Source organism: Liolophura sinensis, chromosome 6, assembly GCF_032854445.1.
Source record: "Liolophura sinensis isolate JHLJ2023 chromosome 6, CUHK_Ljap_v2, whole genome shotgun sequence".
Taxonomy (NCBI): domain Eukaryota; kingdom Metazoa; phylum Mollusca; class Polyplacophora; order Chitonida; family Chitonidae; genus Liolophura; species Liolophura sinensis.
Genome location: NC_088300.1, coordinates 61320164 through 61341942, shown reverse-complemented (window position 1 = coordinate 61341942; position 21779 = coordinate 61320164). Strand labels below are relative to the sequence as shown.

Below are 21779 nucleotides of genomic sequence, written 5' to 3'. Positions count from 1 at the left end.
ATCCTGGTGACAGACAAGAGGTCTCCAATGTTCACAAGCTAGACAGAGCAAACGGCTGAAACAGCCCCACTGAACACGTACCCAAAGGCTCCAGCTTGCCCCTATCAGACATGCTCTCGCTCCTTGGGGTAACTAAGTTTGGCCAGCTAAATCAGCAGACTTGAGAATGTAATCCTGTATACCCAACACGGCTGAGTATTTTGTTTTCAGACATAAACATAAAACAGAATTTTATTTATTTATTTGATCGATGTTTTACCCCATACTCAAGAATATTTCACTTATACGACGGCCGCCAACATTATGGTGGGAGGAAACCTGGCAGATCCCGGGGGAAACCCATGACCATCTGCAGGCTGCTGTCAGACCTTCCCACATACAGCCGGAGAGGAAGCCAGCATGAGCTGGACTTGAACTCACAGCGATCACATTGGTGAGAGGCTTCTGGGTCATTTCACTGCACTAGCACGCTAACCAATTTAGCCAAGAAGGCCCCTAAAACAACATAAAATACTGTTAATATTTAATACAGCATAAAATACTGTTAATATTATCAGTATGTACAGTAAATTTCCCATAACAGCCCATGACCAAATTCCACATTTTCTACTGATCTTAGGAAGGTGACCCTAAAGGCTCCTGAGAGTTTTCACACTCTTAAAAGTTTGTAAAAAAAAAGATCACACAATACACGTAATAAAATTTTAAAACTTTTACTGCACTGATATCACCAGGATATGACAAACTGAAATAATAACTATAGCATCCAATAATAATCAACAACAACAAAACAAAGAAACAAAAATTCATTTGACCACAATAAATTCGGGTGAACAATTTTATCACAGTCATGGGAAACTTCAAAGCTTATCCACGAAAGAATACCACAGTTGAGAACTTCTTAACAATGACCAATCACCACAATCTCATCCTGATAGCTGACTGGCAGGACACCACAGGGGTCTAGTATAAACAATGACAAATATAGATATTGGTACAGCTTGGCTGGAGAGAGCTAATACCCTTTAAAACGTTTTGTAGAATGTAGACATTTTTTAAAAAGCACAACCTAATGGTTTCATTAGGACTGACGCTTACATATGCTATCATGCTATTCGGCACATCGCCTGCGCAAAGTTCAAGCTGTTCAAGAGTGTATTCACACTTACATGTACACGCAGTATTAACCCAATGGGTAAGGACAAGTGTTGTATTTAGATTTACCCTACTTCCTCAACCTTTTCACATATGAAAGAGTAACTTTAAAGTGCAATTTATACACATTCTTAAGTTGATTTTGGAGACAAAACTACATTGGTTGGACAAAGACAGTGTAATTTTACCATTCTACACAGCATAATGCCTTCAGAATATACTTCAATAAACACCTTACAGTAGCCGAAGGCTTCCTTGACTTTTAACTTGGTCAAACAACAGGAAATAACTTTGGAACCACATGTAATTAAAAGAACCAGGTATTGAAGAACATTCTCGCCAGAACCTGGCTTGGAACCACTTGTAGCTATTACAATCTATGCACAGTAATCAAAGGGAAAGTGTGAGGGAGGGCATGAGGAATGGCTGTGTAACAATTAAAAAATGCACCGCACGGTTAAACACACACAGCATATCGGCTGAGAATACCAGCATATAAAAACTGCCAGCAACTACATTTTAAGGATGAATAATTTTTGAGTAGCACCAACCGCAGGTTTTCCCCATTCAACATACACATATCGTATGCATCATGCATCAGCTTTAGATAACATGAAACAGAATTATTTAACACGTACACATGGAATAGCTTTCAAAAGCCTACAAAAAATACAGATGATATCCTCATTTTTGTCTATGACTAAGCTGCTAATTTTGCCAGAATTCTAGTGAATTTCACAGAACACACTATTTTGAGGTTGGCTTGGAGAGTAGAAAGATAACCAACTGGAAAAATGTAAATTTCAGCACCGTAAGTAATATATTATGACTTTTGTCTCTAAAAATGGTCTTGACTACACTGACAAGTGGGTGAAGAAATATTGGGATAACCAGTGTCACTGCTGCTCAACCTCTAGTCAGTGACCATGCCTGTCCACCAAACAGAAATAGACTGCGGTGTAAAAATAAGCACTCCACATACCCCTAGCTGGCCATAATCCACATTGTGACATCTCTCCTTTCAATCACGACACACAATATTCTAATGCCCAAATATTTCTCAACCTACTAGTCAGTCTATGCAGAGAACAGTGTTTTACCATATTTCCACGACCTTTACGTAAGCTGAGGGCAGTAAACTTCTGAAAAAGTTATAAGTTGAATTCATTGCTAGCAAATGGGGAGACAGGTAGGTGAATTTCTTAAGGCAGATAAAAATCTGTAGCCCAGTTATCTCCACAGCATTTGCTTAGTTTCAATCAAGTATCAGTAGAATGCAATATGCAAACAAATACATGTACATGTATGGTCGGAAATTACCCAAATAGTGCATCAGTCACTTTCCCAATTCAGATATTTCATAACTTCCTTTGCAAATAGTCAAATGTTACAGGATAAAATTGATTCATTTATGATAGAAGATACAAAACTGGAAAAAGAAAGGTGTTTTGGTCAAAGAAGTTCAGTGTCTCATATTGGCTACAGAACAAAGTTATATGTAATACATGTAATGGGCAGCCTAACAACTCTTGGAATTAAGTTTCTGTTAAGAGACATAGCGTTCCTGATGTTTTCTTTTGTTTCTAACAATAATGGCCTAAAGACAACTATGCCATAAACTGACCTGCATGTCGCTCCTGTCTCTAATCATGTTTACTATAACATGGACATATGAAAAAGTTTCAAAAAAAAGTTTCACAAAGAGTAATGTAGAGTAGGTGAACCGTGGAAATAATTGGAGCTGTACAATTGTAAACTTCAGAAGTGCCATTTGTTCCTCAGGATCATGGTCAGACAGGTGATCAGTAAACTAAGGTCAATAGAGGTTGCCTAAAATTTTTCACTCGTCACATGATACAGTTGGATTGTTTTTACCTTTAACAAGAATTTGAACTAGAAACTACTGATACAACTTCCTTATAGTCTGTTCAACTCTGTCCTTATACTGCCACCTAAGAGGTTGGAAAACGGGAAACTGGAAAATTGCTCTACATGTTCAATATCCTAATTTACTTGTACACAACTAGACCTTTGTTGCTGATGATAATCAAATGAAGAGCTACTAACTTCAGCATTTCTTCAGTCATGTCAGTACTTACTCAAGCTACAGAAACAATTGAGTCATAATATACATGTATGGCATTCCACCCATTCGCACCTAATTATTTTTGCCATTTTATTTTCTAAAGCTGCATTACAAAGAAAATTTAAGCTGGTTTAAATTTGAAAGTGATTTGAGCCTGTTCAACGTCACTCGTGTGAACGCAAAACACAGGCATTTAATCCAATTTATTTGCCCCTGCTAGCAATGTGGCTTTCAGCCAGTTTCAGGTCTTAAGCCAGTTTATTTGTGCCGTGTGAACAGTAACTGGATCAAATGCCCGAGATACGTGGAGGTCACGACGATGTTTCAATTTACTAAACTAGCTTAAATGTGACCGTGTGAACGGACAAATGCCTGAACTGGCTTAAAACCGGCTTGGCCACATGGTCGTGTGAACATACACATTTTACATCTGGCTTCAATTAAACCAGTTTAGATAAGTCCGGATTAAATTTGGCACGTGTGAACAGGGTAATATACACTGCTGTGGAGCGCAGAAAATGAACCAGGTCACTTGGCCTATTTCCCCAACAACTGTCAGAATCCACTAGTGTTCTGAATTGCATTTTCTATGTTAAACATGAAAACAATCTGACACAAACAAAGCCACCTGGGCCATTATTTTATATAGTTTTTGCATTATTAACAAAATACCCTATAACATGAAGCTATTATCTGTTTTAACAGAACTGAGCCACACAAAAAAGAAAATATAATATAATTAAAAAAAAAATTATACAGTATTAAAAAACTATTTGCCACAGTTATATACTGATATAAATTATCCCCATATTTAATCACAATGAAAAAGCCACATATTGCTTTCATAATAATAATCAGCCTCTTCAACAATTATTATGTGTTCAAATCTGGTAAAGTTAATAAAGGATAAGTAACCATATGTTATCCTGAAATGCGTCAGAATTATAAGAGACCAGAGTTTTACATGTATCTGCAAAACTGTCCCGCACCTATTCTCTCAAACACTTGAAAGTAAATCTTTTGATGTTAGATTTATATTGCACGAAGGACTAAATAAAATGACAGACAAAAACAGATCGTCTGCAGTATGTACATGTAATACAGTAGAATACTGTTTCATAAATACCATGATCTACATGTACAATTGGAATGTCATTTGTTAAACAGTCAATAGTAGTGTAGCACATATGAAGTATTGAACACATAACCCAGACAAGTATAGATTTACAGATGTCCTGTGTGTTGTAGCAGAGATACCCATAACTTATAACATATATTTCTGCAGCCTTTTCGCACGTCTTCGCACAGAAATTAGCCCATCTTAATTTCCTGATAATGCCAAATGGGCTAAGTTTTCACTCTGATCGGTTTGCCGACATCAAGACTTTACCAAAAATATGAATTTTTTTTAGTATAGGCAGAGAAATGGCCTTAAATAAGCTTTAAAAAATCAGATTGCAGAAATAGGTTACTCGAACTGAAAAGTAATCCATGCACACTGTCCTTAGTAAAGATATATTATTTACCATTAAAAGCCTCAACAGTTCATACAAAATGGTTAAAGCACAAGCATGTCGCCTTGGATAAACTGATGTTTGTATAATAACTTGTGTCAACATCGAAAATTGTAAAAGGCAATGGAATTCTTGAGAAACCAGACTTACTGCTGAAGTTAGCTGAAACTTTGCCGTTTCAACTCTGCACAACAATTATTCAAACGTCAACAAGATTTCAAATAGTTTTTCATACAGCAGTCATCGAAACCTTTAACTACCATTTGTGATGTTTAAATTCCTTTAAGGTGCAGAAGAACAACTTGCCACTTGTAAAATACAGTGTAAGGTGGTATATAAAATATAGAGAACTAATTACACACGATTACATTGATCTTCTGAATTTATGTTCTTGGGTGGGTTTTAGTGTTAAATACGGCAAAAATAACAATATTCAAAAACTGCCATCTAAGAAATGGGATACACTTTCTGTCTACCTTATAATAGAAAGGAGAAAACACAAATATTAAATTTTTTTTTTTAGTTGGCTTTGGGAAATAGTAAATGAAAATACAATGCTTCTATATTTCTTGTTTTTCCCTAGCAACCTGGTAAATGTAGATCATAACAGCATATCTCAGTGTGATAGTAACCATGGTAACAAGATTGAGCTAAAAATATGACTTGTAACAATAACTGTATCTTGTATAAATCCTATAACTATATCCGAACAGATCCAAACAAGTGTGCAATATTTGTGGCCTTATTTAATACAACTAAAAGTTTGTATACATAAACTTCATACGCCATCTGTCTTTTGAACACACATATATCTTGCATACATTATAGCATTACACGCCATCCAATTTTAACACCCCATATTGCCAACCTGAACAAATAAGCATTTCAACAAACCCGAAATGTTCCACTACAGGACATATTTAACAAACAAAATAACTATCATTCTGAGAGGAAAGGCATATTAAAAAGTGAATCATATCTAAACAGTTAGCATATAACTTATTTTTGGGGTAAATTTTGATATCTATATTTATATAATTAGATGTGTCAATAAGCCAATCACAGGATATGTAGGAACAGCACAGGTTGAATGTACGAACTGAAAATTTGTGCAGATATTCAAACACAAGAAATCCACCACTGTACAAAATAATGTACATGTATGTCAAATATTGTATAGGCTGATAATATTAATAATCCCTTATCACTGTTTCATTCCCTGTTTCTATGACAACAGTTGCCATGAATACAACACCAAATAGGAAACAAAATGTCACCGGTTACATCATGGAAATGTGAAAATACTTTTTAATGTTCTTGATAGCTGTGAGATAAAATGTTTCTGAAATATTACAAATCCATCAAAAATGGAGTTCATAAAAAGCCAAATACAGTACACTATATCAGACAGTTTCGACATTAAACAACTGAAAGCCAGAGTGGAAAAATGTCAAACACTATATGACAGATGAATATCAAATATGAAAATTGGGAATACTTGTTCTCACAATTTCAGATAACAAATGAAGAAAAAATGCCAATATCCTGATACAACAGGCTCAAAGATGTGATTCATGTAGCACATTTCGAATTAGCTGTGCAAGATAATACAACTTTACCAACTTACACATGAACATAACTAGCATACACAAAAATAAATTGGTTCATATTAATGTGGCAGCAATGCTCGCTGACAAGCCAAGGGGAAATAATCTATAAACTGTGTTGCTAAATCATCACAGGTAGCACCTACATAAATAACAGTAAGACTGTGGGGGTAAATTTGCATAGAGCTACAGTGTACAATATGTTTGTGAGAAACAGTACTAAAAGGATACACACACTACAGTTATTCTCACTCAATGTTATCAACACTGATTCTCTTCAGAGACACTGCTTTTTCAAGTTCATTTCAGTCCAAAACTGCTGCACATTATGATAACTACCAAAAGTTACCTCTGGAAATTTATCAACCCTGGGAAACCAAACATCATGGCATACAGTACATGCATGTATCAAAATCTTAAGTACTTTGTATTTACACATTAAACAGTACAATTACTGTTAAAAGGCTTTCCCAAGTAAAGCTATTCTAGTGCACATGTTTAAAATATCGCTTGTGAATTTCAGTATCCAAAACATTTATTGTCATCAACAGTTATTAAAATGTTATCTGGAGTTGAATGCATGAGGTACTATAGTCTACTTTTGTGCGTCTAGTTAACAAAAGACAAAAATATGAAAATTCTCCCCAAAATATCAGCAAGCTGCCCTTGACAATACCCAGCATTCTATGACCTGTGGAGCCAACACATCAAAGACACACGCCTAAAAAGTGGGGGATAAAGTCCTTAAAAATTTTACAATAACATAAATGTTTGCCTCAAGGCAGTGTTTAAAATGGCTTTATCTACATCACAATTAAACATAAATTTGATGAAACATTCAATATTTTTTAAACTTCTTTTCATTTATTTAAAGCTTGATGAATAAATGTCGAAAAAGGCTAAAGCCAGGTCCAGTGCTAGCCCAGGTACTGTGTAATTGTAATCCAGGGCCGTTTGTCAGAAATCCAAAACACTTCCTTTGTCTGGACAGTTCACATGCTCTTTTACAGAACATTCTCTACAACCTCCTTTCCTATCCTGAACAAATTCAACGACAAAACGCACATGTTACTACAGTTTACCTCCTTCAAATCTCAGTAGGATAATATCACCCAACACCATTCTGTATGTCTATGGGAGGTAACTGCTAGAGGAAGGTTACTGACAGGGAGATAACTCCTGAGTGTAGCAGGTTCAGTGCACAGCTGATATGGTCCCCAGTTTGGTGCAGTGTGAAGGTCAGTCAGTCAGCAGGGGTTTCGGTATCAGTGAGCTCTCTCTCGTAGAGACACAAGGCATGATGAATAAACTCGTATTGCTCCCCAGTTTGTATCATCCCTCCTCTGTAACATACAAAACAGCCAGTTAGTCCATAAGCATTAAACAAAAGATTCACCATGGTGTGAGGCCATTTTTTTTCCTTTCCTAGTGAGAAATAACTTTCAATCCTTCAACACTATTTCCCAGAATTATCAATGGAATACATGTACGTGTAATAATTTATGAACGTTTAAATATAGGTTTGACTTAGGTAATCTATGCCAGACAGACAGATGTATTAGTCAAAGAGGAAGGACAGATGATTCATCCACCTCATAATGTATAGGACTTAATCGTTAGCCCAGCCTTGGACTCACCTGTCGAGTCTCATTGAGCAGACAATTCCCAGCACATCCACAGAATGTTCCTCCCTGATCTGTCTCATTCCAATACTGATGGCAACAAAACAGCCGGTTCTCCCAATACCAGCACTGAAAAAATATTTGCTTAGATTTTAAAAATACATTTCCGCATGATGCCTGTCATATTCTATTCTCATAATAGAAACACAATAAAGATATGAAGCTTGCAAATAAAATGGTAGGTGATTGCAGGGCAGGAATAAAATCTGGGTGGACTTGTTATAACTTGTTTGAGTTAAATACATGTTTACAAAAAAAAAAAAGATTATAACCAGACAGGTGTATTTATATGTATGCATGAACACTGATAAAAAATGTATGACAAGTATGCAATTTTTATATCCAGTTGCTTAAGATAATAGCTAATATAGATATTTAAACTTTTTTTAGTAATTTTTAACTTTCCAGAGATTAAACAATAAATGAAGTAGAGTCGTATATAACATTCCCCTCCCTGCATGCTGTATGCACTGAATCAGAGACTAAATGGACCAAGGTGTTCCAGTATATTGCCCTTGAGGTAGTCCCATTCCAAATTTAAGCTAAATTGGTGAATTCTAAACGATCCTCAAAACACCTTTCTATATCACAATAAAAACTATCAGAATCAGGCAAAACAAGTAACTTAATCTTGGACGAAATTTTAGGTCAAAGTATTTTTCAAAATGAGGTTGTAACTGGGCTTACCTGCAATGAACTATAATAGGTTTCTTTACTCCTTGACTCTCAAATGTGCATCTCCTTAGTTCCACTTCCCTGACCATTTCCAGTAGGGTTTTGGGGGAGTCTGGGGGTTTGTGATCTGGCCAGTCAGTGTACCAGTAGTGTAAAACTGGACGCATCTCATTCCCACACTAAAATCAGTTAACATGGATCGAGGATAATAAAGCTTTCCTACAATTTACATACTGTACAACATATAATTACAAATGAAAATTGTTACCTTGCCAAATTATGCATATAAAAATCACATAAACATATTATGTATGAATGCTTGAGGTTTTAGGCCATACTTAACCATTTTTGAGTGATATGATGATGAGGAGTCATTAGACATGTGTACATATAGTATTATACTGTGTCTTCTTGTAGCAGGGCTAGTCCACGCTGCCAAAGTGCTGCTGCCACTTAAGTACCATGTCGAAGACACCAGACATGACACGCCAACCAGTCACATTACACTGACACCAAACCTACCACTCCTGTTTCCTTGATCTAAGCTCTTAGTCAAGAGCGCCAAGCAAGTCAACACATATTTCACAGATTTGACTAATCGATGTAGAACACCGTAACTAAATATACATGAACATAATATCATAATTCCACTTACACTTCAGCAGGGGATTATACCACAAGCATTAGCAAGTAAATGACAACCTTCCCACACATGACACACATCTTCACCCACAAAACGAGCTGAAGGTGTGCCATTTTGGTCCAAGGGAAGTGATCACTTCCGAACTTCCTGGAAGATCACCCAAATGTGCCCACTAGTCTAGAACACAAATTTAAATCTGAATTTGCTATAATCCTATGCTGCTGAATTTTAAATCTGCACAACCAATTTAAAAATGAATATGGTGTCAGTATGGTGGCAGTACTCACACGCAATATTAGATGACGCACAATAAAACCTTGTTTCTCCGTAATTTTATCAACTGTAACTTCTATCTCACCAAATTGTCCCACAGACTCAGGTAGATAATTCTCACATTTGATCTGAAACAATCCACTTTACAATAACAAACACTCTTACACATTTCAGTCTACACAGTCTTAATGTACATTTACTGTAATTCTTAAAGCTTTTCGCATGTCTGCAGATTAACTTCATACATAACATAACATAACCAGGCTTCAGCGCCATGAAGCAGACTTAAAGAGGGAAACTAAACCTGGCAGTCAAAATAAGGTCACAGCCCAAAACAGTCTTGAAAATTAGAACTTACAGTCAAACCTTAGATCAGGAAAATGGTCACAAGGCTTTTAAAAAAGCTTAGTGCTTGGCTTAAAAGATTCATGAAAAAAAGTAAATATATAAAATAAAGAACATGATTATTTGGGAAATAAATATAAATTATGCCAGTTTTGGGGGGCATATTTTATATTTAACCCTCAATTTTGCATATATTTTCCTTGAGTGAATGACTTCAGAGATAAACTTACTGGGAACATAGACCACTTAGTGCCTCCCATGTAGAGTCTAGCTTCTGCCACAGAGTTCTTTTGACAACTATCACCATTAAGGTTACAACAACCATGACTACAGGCTACTGAATTTCCGGACTGACGGACAGAAAACAGTAGGTTTAAAGCCATTTCTATTCCCCAAAGAACTAGACTGAAAAGCTCTTTTAGCCTTAATATGTTAGGACCCATTCTGAACTGCATATTAGGGAATCCAAACTATATGTTCTATGAATATTTTAAGAGAACATTGTTATCCCAAGGCTAGGTGATAATGACAGTAATAATGACGCCCATGTTCCTTACTCAGTTCCCTTCTTACCTTATTTTTCTCCTTTAATTTTGTGATCATCACTATAATTGTAGCATTCTCGTTCCAGACCATTCTCCAGAAATCGACAATGGTGTGTGACATGGGACCTTGGGTGGCGATATAAGCCCCTGACTCCCCTTCATAACCCTGAAAAGAGAAATTCAAGATGTGGGTCTAAGCCATTATAAAGTTTATGTATTAAGTAGTATGAAAAATTTATACAGCACTTAAGAATGTCAGCACAGCTGTCTTGAGTAAAGCTTCAATCAAATAAATAAATAATTATACCACAGCAGTCAAGCCTGTCAAAGGAAAGAAAACCATGGAAGGAATCAGTGTAAATTTGTCACAGAATTTTATACTCCAGCTCAGTGTGGTTCTAGAAATGTGCAGAACTGTTTAGTTTTCCGTGGTCTGAAATATTCAACATTTCCTTACCCGTAATGAGTTAGCATTGATGTAAGATGACAGTGGGTCTTGCTCACAGTCTGGTAGAATCACCCTACTGTGTTCATCTGGGGGAGAGATTTACATTGTAAATCACAGCCTATTATTAACCTTTATCAGTACGGCATTAACATAAAAATCTTTAAGATACATGTATGTCAGTATTTTGACAATTTTAAGCCGTGTAACACACCTTGGTTAGGTACAAACTCAGTCGCTTAAGCCCAGATTAAGTGTTGTCAAATGTACATGTATCATACTGAATGGCATCACTTTAATTATTGACGAATTTAAGTTAAGACAAAAAAGCTTACGCTCATCATCAAATACTATAAAGCTTCAACAGCTGTTGTATCAGATTTAGATGCCCTGCTTCTGAAAGCCATGTTAATGACCTCCAAAATGGTTGATTAGTTACTGTGTTAGAGTGAAGATAGTCCTATGGAAAGACTTCACTGTTTTTTTTTTCACTGTTTCACAGGTAAAGATGCAACAAGGCTATTCAGGTTTGACATAAAATTGTAAGCTTCTTTCTTAGAGTGCTCAGTACAAAATTTAAAATGATCTGCTTACTTGGTATAATGCTTTTATATCTGTTCTTCATTCCAGACCCAGCTACCTGTACTTTTTCTGGTAAGTTCATAGGAATTTCCTGCATAAAAAACATGAAAACTGATAAACAATCTTGTGCTGTATATCACATATAACTTCACGGGATTTTCACAAAGCTACTCATCTTTCTCTACAAACTGTAGTACAGAAAGGTAATTTGCTAAGATACTATGTTAATCCTATAGAATTTCAGGTAATTTCTCACTAAATTAGCACAGCAGGTTGAGAACTCCTTCCTGCCTGTAACAATGCAGAACTCCTTTATCCTTTCCTATATTATGTCAAAATTATCTGTATACATGTGTTCATTAAAGAGCTTGGTAGTACACCAGAATAGCAGCCTTACTGAAGATAATAATGTGCTCTACTGCTATTTGGATCTTTTATGCACCCAGACACGAGTCTCCCGTTCAAAGCTTCTTTCTTCTGCGCTATTTAGATATTACATGTAGCACATGCTACAAGTTTCTGACCTAGTTGAACATGATGTCCCCCACACTAGCACAATGGTCCTTACATGTATATGCTTTGTTTATGGTGTAAATGTAAACTGGTTCTTGCAGTCAGGGATCTCCTATAATTGCCCATCATTTATTTTAGACTACTCGATTTTATGTGAAAGCAGTCAAAGAATCCTTTGAATGTAATTCTAGCAAGTAGAACATCGGTCAAAGGTACATAAAAATCGTGATATCCCATGACCAAAACATTACAATTATCTAATGTTCAAACTTACCCAGAATTCTTCAAAGAGAGCTTGTGAGTTTTTAAGGCAGTTTCTTAAATCTTTACGGCTAAGTCTATGTCCAGCAGACAACAAGAACTCCAACCCAGAGCTGGCAAGAAAATAAAGTAACTTACGCTGATGAGATCTGTCATGACTTCAGAGCCTTTCAATTTTGTATTGATCATATTGAAAATAACTGATTATTGATTATATTGAAAATAATCAAGTGGATCATTGTTGGAATTAAAATGAATCATCATTGTACAACTGAATAACAAAGTTTACAGCAATACTGAAGGCAGTCATAGAATTGACGAAGTACAGAAACAGAATACTACATTTGGCTAATGTCCATGACAAAGTTACTTATTTTGCCTCACTCTGAGAATTCTTACAAAAGCATACTGAAGAGTTATTGCTTTTGGAAGGTAGAAGGAAATACTACAAAAAAAACATCAATTTTTTTAGAAAACTCTAGTTTTTTTTAGAAATTACTATTTAATTTTACTACCTTTCTTTAGGTGGGGTTCCATTCCATCGCACAAGTTCTGGAGATGGTGTCAAATCAATAGTGAGGGAAGCATTAGAGCCCCGTCTGAAAAACACAGCAAAGGTATGTAGTAAGCATAAATACAGCACTGTGCCTGTTCCTTCAGCAAAAAGCCTCAGTCCTCTATGTATGATGCCAATGTTAAGAGGACAATTACCATGTATCTTATTATATTATGGGATTTGAGTTTGGTCTAACATCATGTAATACTGTCAAATACCAAACCAACTGATAAAGAACTGATAACAACTGTTGGCATGTGATGAAAGGTGATTCAAAATTTCATGCCTAAACTTTGTCACAATTTTTTTTTTTTGGAATTACAAGTCATTCGCAAAAATTGTTCACGGAGAAAAAACAGAGCGCCTGCCACCCTTTACCAGGTACATGGCAGATCTCCTGACTTAAAGCATCAGCAAAGGTAGTGAAAGCTTGACCTTACTGGTCAAAGGACTAATGTTGCAAGGAGCCTTTCAATCCTCTAAGCCAGTGAGGAAACCTACTCACACTTGAGTGTACACTTAATAAATCCACAGCATCTAAAATTTAGCTTAGTCTTGGCTTACTTAGTCGGCACAACAGAAAATCAGAAAGGATAAATCAACACATGAATCAGGTGTATATACAAAAATGTCTGTATAAGCTACCTTTCTAGAAGCCCCTTTGCCTTGATGCGAACAGGCTGAGCAGGCAGAGGTGTGATACAGCCTTTGGCCACATACAGAGGTCCAGTCTCTGGCTGTATCATTGCTCCATCCTTCACCCCAGGTTTGTGACTCGGATACACGCAAATTTGTTGAGACAGAAGATTGCTAGCACCATAGTGTTTCACCGTCTTCTGCTTACAGCAGCAAAAAATCTAGGGAAAAAACATACAAGTTCGTTACTGATGAGTATCACCAAATTCAAGATTATTTCTGCTGAATTTCACACAGAAACAATTACAGCTTAAATACCATCTACAAATACAGTGTGAATACTTCAAGGTCAAAAGATTTACCTGGTAAGACAAATGTGTTGAGCAAATCTATACACTTGATAAATATGCAAAACGTATACATGCTGATTTTCATATTTGATCGATGTTCCACAAAATGAATGTGGACACAAAATCTTAAGAAAATCAGAGAATATTTGAAACAGTTACTGTAAGGAAAACCAACGACCATCTGTAGATACAACTTCACCGAAATCAGACAATGCTTGGAGTAGTTACTGCACTGAAAACACAGCCAGGGGGAATCTTAGTGTCACCACATATTCAAAGCTATCGCACAAATACGGTTGATTTTCATACTTAATCAGGTGTTCCACAAAGTGTACCAGCATACTTATTTTATGACAATCACAAAAACATTTGAAGGCATTTTTGCATGGAAAACAATGCGCATGACATAGACGACATGCAGACAAAAATTAATAACCTTCACTGTTCGCCAAGGTTTGAAATAAAATATGTGGCATCTGTCTATACTTTTACTGCACTCTGGGATGCTACTAAAAGCCAAGTACTCACCAACACTCCAGCTGACAGTATAAGGACAACACTACAGGCTGCCACCACATATGGGAAGAAAGGCTTTTTCCATACAGACTCAACTTGTTTTGCAACCACCACATAATTCTGAAACGCACAAACAATACATACATCTCCAAATTTTAATACAAACGCTCTGTAAACATAAACAGCCCTTTGCATCCAATTAGTGACAGTTGAATTTGATCATGTGACCTCACTGAGAGAGAGACCAATAATCTGCAGAAAGAGCAATGTTTTAAAATAATCAGTCACGGAGGACCCACTCTAAAAAAACAAGAACAAATTTTTCATTTTTCAAAGAAAGTATAATACAGACATGTCAAACTAAGTTCATTCTCTTTTTCATGAAATTTCGCATAAGGTAATTCAAATTGCTTTAGAAAATTCAGTTTCAAAAATTGGAGAGAACCTACCGCCCCAGCAATGCTTGTGATGTTTAACTCTGGTACATTCTGTTTCACCTCTTCTATCAACTCCGGCGTGAAAATGTCACTGATCAAAATCAAATCATTGATGCCAAATATATCCACATTATGACCAGATTTGATGAAGAACATCTCTACTCTGTTTCCCTGAAACTGGAAAAATGAAAATGGATAATTGTAACAAACAGAATTATGAAATATACCTCAGTCAGCTAATTTAAAAGAAACCAGCCTAGAATAAAACCAATTTTATAAAAAAACCTGAAAGATTTGGTCTCCTTTCACCTACGTCTCTAATTTAAGTCTTCAATCATATAGCAGATACATGAAACAAGTTTGATTTGATTTTAGTAACAAAAATGTGTTGGCCAGTAAAAAACTTCACAAACGTCTACCACTCTAACGAGGAAACTGCCTTGCAAATGTATCCAAAGTACAATGATGTTCAGATAGGAAAGCATTCATGTTTTAGTAGTCACTAACAGTTTTATTTAAAATAGTATTTACACACTCTTCCTTCTGTCTAAAATATTCAGGATTGATTTTCCCATGTATGTCTGAAGAGATTACCTATTCCTGCAATATTTCAACATATTACATCCATATGCAGCCCCAGATATGGATGTTTGACATCATAGTGATATCCTTTTGTGCCACATTGTCATCACTTCACAACGTATGATATATTCACCCATGTTAAACTGTACCACGGCTAACTGGTGCAGTTTAATATGGGCGAGTATATACCATAACGATAATTAATATTTTCCGTTATCAATTACTTTTATTCCCTAAAATATTTACTTCAGCAGATTTTTTAGGTAATTCAGTAAAGTGATCAATTATGGATAGGTTTCAATACTGTATATACCCGTCCATGATAAAATGCACACATTAGCCCTCAAGTGCCTCAAAGTAACAACATCACAGCACAAAGTGACGTTGTAGCGTCGAAATTCAGAATTCGTGTGTATTCAAACGAAGATTACTCTAATTCTTCAACCTTTTCAATCACCTCTGCCACCAACATTTCCAAACATTCTGGAAGAACTATGGGGCGTCGAGAAAGTTTCATAAAGCTGGCATCTTTAATGACACAAAAAAGTCATTTTTAGCATCATTTTCATAATAGCTGTATGCATAAATTCCACTGGAAAAAGTGCTTCAGTGGTTGAAGAGATCGAGTATTTACAATAAATATGGTATACATAGGTACCAAAAATTGGACTGAAGACAAAGAAACAAGATTTCACCAAACAAGTCTGCAAATGAATAAATGACAGTTCAACAGCAGGCGCTCATGATGCAACACTCTCCTTACACTGTGTAATGTACTGATCCAGGACATATACGTGTACATGTATTCCATTACGAGCTGGTACTCTCATGGGATATGAATCACACCAATGAAACATTCATAAAGTGGTTTGTCATAGGCTAAGGTTCACACGAGAACATGTACAGACGTACAATCTGTTTAGCATATTATCAGCAAAGCCATGAATCATTCAAAACAATGGTTAACACCAAAATAATTTATAAATACATTTGCATGTAGATTTGAACAGGTCCCAGTAAACCTATTAATTTCCCACCTGACACAAAGATAAACTCTAATCAAGATTATGTGGATCAAAATGGAAGCCACAAAAGGAAAACATGGTTTACTTTTCATTATTTATTCTGTATTTTCCAAGTAAAAAAAAAACCAAGCACACTTTACCCGTATTTTGTCAATGCCAACATTTTCTACAGGAATCTGCAATTTTTCAGAGTTGGCAAAGGCAGCTTTCAAACGGCCCAATGAACTTTGATTCAGCTCCCGTACAGGCACCCCCAGTTTCTACAGGAATAAAAGAGGTAATTATTTGCAGTTATAATACATGAATGCTGCAGCAACACAAACCAAACAACAAACCACTGATTTCAGGACAAAGAAATAAAGTTCACATCCATGGAAAGCACCATTACCCAAAGTCCTAAATGGGGAAAATAATCACTCCATTGCCAATAACCTTAAGCATGCTAAAGTTCAGATGATGTGCAGGAAATATGGCAAGTTTCATTGAAATTGGAGCAGCAGTTTGGGGGGAGATAAAATCACGTGTCGAAACTGTGTCTATACACAGACGAATAGATAGGGTGAATCCAGTGTACAAATTTGGAATTCATGTGTGACGGATCTCAGTTGTGTTCTCGTTGGACTATTCACATTGGCTAGATTCAAGCTGTTCCCATGAAAAACAAAAACTTGATTTAAACCCATTTAATGATAAAGTAGTTCACCCCAATATGAAACTGTCCACCAAATTTTGAGCAAAATTGTGTGTTCACTTTATTCAAAAGCTCCATGCAGAACACTTCAACATAAACCTGTATCCAAATTTTGGAATTCCTGTGTGAAATGGAACAACTACTACTGATCTGCTGCACATTTGAAGTCAATTTCTGAAGCACTTCAACTCCTTATGCAATCAGGTCACTGAAACCGGCTATTTCCAGTTGGTTGCTACTACAAATATGAAATCCTTACCTAAAGGGAATTATTTTCTAGTACTATCATATCACTGAGATTTTGTAGTCGCTCAAGAAACCAGTAATTTGACCAAAAACAGTCTCAGCTAATTCAAACAAATGCAGGAACCTACGTGTACATGTAGTTAATCCTACCAAACCAAATACATGAAATCTTTATCTGAAGCAGTTTGACTTATATTGCTGTCATAAAAAATCATCTCTGTATTCCATTGCTGACAGTTCACAGATTAGAATGAGGAGCTAGGCTGGTACATTGTGAAAATCCATTTTCCATTGTTACATAAGTCAGATGAGAGACCCATTCTTTCGTGTTAAATACATAGGGCCAGCCATTCTATTTCCCTCCCTCTGCAGAATCTGCAGCTGGGACAAGCACAATAATATATCAGGGTTGTTAATACATGAAAATCAGTTTTCACTGATTTTCTCTCTTGGTAGCCTGTTTACAATTTCTGATTTCAAAGTATACATCGGTACAGTATACTTAACTTAAACTTTAGTCCACGACTCATTTTGCTAGATTCCAAAAGTTATTTTAATCCTACACGGGTGTTTTGAGATTTACCTGGAGTTTAGGAGGATATACCACCAGTACTTGAAAAGATGTAAGTTGCAGCACCAAAAGTAATATTCTGTAACTTTTGTTTGCCTCTAAAACTGCACATTCTAGGGAACATTTTTAAACTAAATTTAGCATTATGCATCTTGGTTTGGTTCATTCCTCTGGAGTTTGACAAAGCTGATGCAACTGGGGGTGATGTCTGTGGTAATATATAGGTAAGATATGCATCACAAACTATTGTGACAGCTTTGTAAATCAGAGGGCTGTTTCTGAAAGAGGTTACAAGTAACTTGAAACTCGAATAGATACACTAGTTGTACTTTCAAGTTACAAGTTGTAACTGCTAACTAAAGGTCTTTATTATATATTCATGATCAAACAGCCCTCAGGCCTCTAGCCATTCTGGAAATCATGCCAGAACAATATCTCAATAGTGTTTGTTTTTATTCACAAAATATCTTCCCATCCAAACTGACCCATGTTAATTATCCTCGCTGTACAAACCACCGCATGTTAATGTAAGCGTATATTATACAAAATACAAAGGAAATACTCACAACTGCTAAGATGTATTCATCTGGTATAAATGGAGAATCATCTTCGAAATCATTTGGATCTGCGCTTTCGTAAGATCTCCGACCGACAAAATGGGACCTTTTCACACGTTTTAGGTGGATACCATTCAAAATCGTGGAACTGGGGCGTTCGTGGGTCGACACCGGTTTTTGTCCAAATAAAAACACTGCCAGTCCGTCAGGGGCATTTGCGGTCAGTATCACATCTGGCCTACCTGCATGAACACAAACCATAGACAGGGTCAAATTAAATCAATAGGTTTGCCTTAATATTTTTCCTCGTCAACGACTTTTAGCCTACAGAAGAAAAAGCTATTCATCCTTTTTGTGAATGCTATTCACATATTACGCTAGCCAATTCGGCTTGGCTCTAGTAACCTTGACACTTCGGCTCTCAGCCTTTGAAACCGGAGAGATCAAAACCGTGAGATAAGCTAGGGTGCCGCTACGTTCAACTTCCAGGAAAGGTGATGCAAATGAAAACATATGTCGTTTGCACGTCCTGTAGTTTGGCAGGTCATAGCTGATCATGATTATAACACCCTGCAATCATCACCAACCTGCGGTTCCAGCTGTTTTTAAGCAGATAAGACACAGAAAGACGATCGGAGAAAAAAATGGTAGAGCCTGTGGGCGCAGATCCATGCTGCCTGGTCCACCTTCATTCTCACAGAACCGCGGGAAGGTCATCCCCTTCACCGCCACAGACCACCAAACATAGTGCCAGCTTACACGTCCGTTTTCGCAGCCGTTGACCCCACTAATAGACAGATAAATGGCAGATAATCAATACGTATGTTCAGTTCTAAAGGCTACCGTTTGGGTTTTCAAGTCAGCATATTAAAAATAAAACGATGTCGCAGTGATATTTGACAGCCGAGAAATGCGGTCAGCATAAGCATGACGTCATCTGTAAACACAGATAATGCGGCACATGCTTGCCTTACTAACCGCAATGCGTTGATAAGAAACTCGTTATATATATGGTGTTGCACAAAGTACAAACATGCACCAGGCAGCTGCAGATGTGTACACGGAGCCTTAACACTGTCTTGGCTTGTTTTTACACAGGAGAAGAAGCGGACAAAACCTGTTGCTGTCTTCACTCACCCGCTTTGTTACGCTTGCGGTTTCGTCCGGTTCACACATTGAGGTCATCGACAATGAAGTTGAATGAATGGGGACGTGGACAGCCAAGTTTCATTCTCATTCATAAACCACACGGGTATTCAAGTACCAGTACTGACACCCAAAATCGATTATTCAGTTCATCACTGACCAAGCCTGCATTTTCCATTTGTCACAAAACTTTACTTCATTGCTTTCAGTACGTAAAAGTACGCATCGCCAACATCTGTTCCGATAAGGGCTATATGCATACCACTAACAAAAACAACGGTTACAAAGCGATATATATATATAGTACTGGGGACATGTTTATTTTTACACAGGTCTATGGGAATACAACTTACCGGTTATGTTCACATAAATATGCCTTTATAAATATGTACACGCACACCTAAAATTCTACGTAACGGAGGTCGGTTTAGCTCCAGTGATGATGCAACCAAACATGGTCAGACATACCTTAATCACTTGTATGAATTCTTACTCTGCCATATGAAACGGCTATCACTGATTATAGTGATGACTGACTGTGAAATAAGTAAAAAAAAAAAGAAGAAAAAAAAACAGATTATGTACTGCATAAAAATGAGGGTGTTAAAAAAAAACTGGAATGAATACAATCATACAGAAACTCAGTTTTATAATAAACTAAATAATCATGGCAACCCATTTACATAATTGACTACGTACAAAATCTAGTTACAGTACATTACTTAACAGTGTAGATTTCAAACTGAAATATTCTACAGTATGAATGAATAAAAGAATAATAGGCTTCTCATTGTTTGTATTGTTGCCAAGCCTGGAAATAATTGTTTAGATGGCACAGAGCACAAGAGTAAATGGCAATCTTCAAGCTTTTCATTTATTTATTTTGTTTATTTCACCTATATGATGGCTGTCAGCATTATGGTGGGAGAAAACTGGGCAGAGCCCAGGGGAAATCCACAACCACCTGCAGGTTTCCAGCTATTCACATTACTAAAAAGTTACAATGTTATTTACATGGTATTTTTTGTCCTGTACCAAACAGCCTCGGTCAAAATAAAGCTTAGTGCAGGACATTGTCCTTGTTCTGCTCCATATTTCCAGGCTTAATTGGTAATGAAATTTCCGTGACATTATAATCTTTGAAGTCAGCAAGCAATGTTGGTCTTAAGAATCTCAAAAGCTTCCTACAGGGGAGCCACATATATTTCAGACGACCAAATCCGGCAATAATTCATGACTTCTACCAATGGAAATGACAAGTTCTAAAAGATCAGCATTGCACCACTAAGACTGGAATAAATCCACTGATGACCTTTCATGAGATGAATACGTCATGGTACAATACATACATGTACATATATACATGTAGGTGCTCAGAAAGAAGAAATTTCACTACATTCTTCAAGATTTTCAAAATCGATGACCTTTTTTTTATGACTAGGGCATTCATTCATGACTATTCTGGGTATTTCCCTACAATGGCAACCCTGCCGCTATGTGAGCACCTGTGAATTACTTTAACATAAAAGCTACAAATTGGCTTATGAATCTAGCATGACTGAATCAGTGCTGACATAAAACCTCAACCAGAACCCATATTAGTCAACCTTCAACTAAACAAAAATACTTTACCAACCACACACACAGAGCTTCATTCAGCTGTTACTGCATAAAGCCAACAATACATGTTTGCAGTTAATACTAGTCAGGCGCCATTCACTCTATCAAACATGAATCACTTGCAGTCAGATAAAATTTGTTTGTACGAAAGTGTCCAGAACAATAGTGTAGGCATGATGTCCTCATGGTGATTATGTAACACTAGTGGGTAGCAACTGGGAGTCCAGACACATAAACACACCTGTGTATTTAAATACACTCATGAATAGCCATTGTTCACAATGAACAATTTTCTTTTAGGCAACACATAACTATTTTGAGGTTTAAGAGCAAGACGAACTCTACAAATTCCCAAAATGGCATCAACATAAAACTGAAAATCCACAATTTCATGATTTGTCTAATTTCAAGGCTTTCTAAACGTGTATATATCTTCAACCGAAAAAAGTTTTTCAAGTTTTATTTTTTACACCTCCAACAATGAAAAAAGATTTATTCTGCCCGTAAAACAACACTTAAA

At 36.5% G+C, this 21779-nt stretch overlaps 1 protein-coding gene across 1 annotated transcript; it reads right to left on the bottom strand.

Annotated features, from left to right (window-relative positions):
* Positions 1-4551: 4551 nt before the first annotated feature.
* Positions 4552-19813, bottom strand: LOC135466443 (receptor-type tyrosine-protein phosphatase R-like). Its single transcript, XM_064743916.1, has 15 exons — positions 19081-19813; positions 18503-18735; positions 16569-16688; positions 14834-14998; positions 14397-14504; positions 13528-13739; positions 12842-12925; positions 12340-12439; positions 11565-11643; positions 10983-11059; positions 10554-10691; positions 9650-9763; positions 8732-8898; positions 8000-8113; positions 4552-7705 (listed from the first exon to the last, which is right to left on the bottom strand). The coding sequence occupies exons 1-15, from the start codon at positions 19208-19210 to the stop codon at positions 7606-7608; spliced, it is 1941 nt and encodes a 646-aa protein (XP_064599986.1). The 5' UTR covers positions 19211-19813; the 3' UTR covers positions 4552-7605.
* Positions 19814-21779: the final 1966 nt, after the last annotated feature.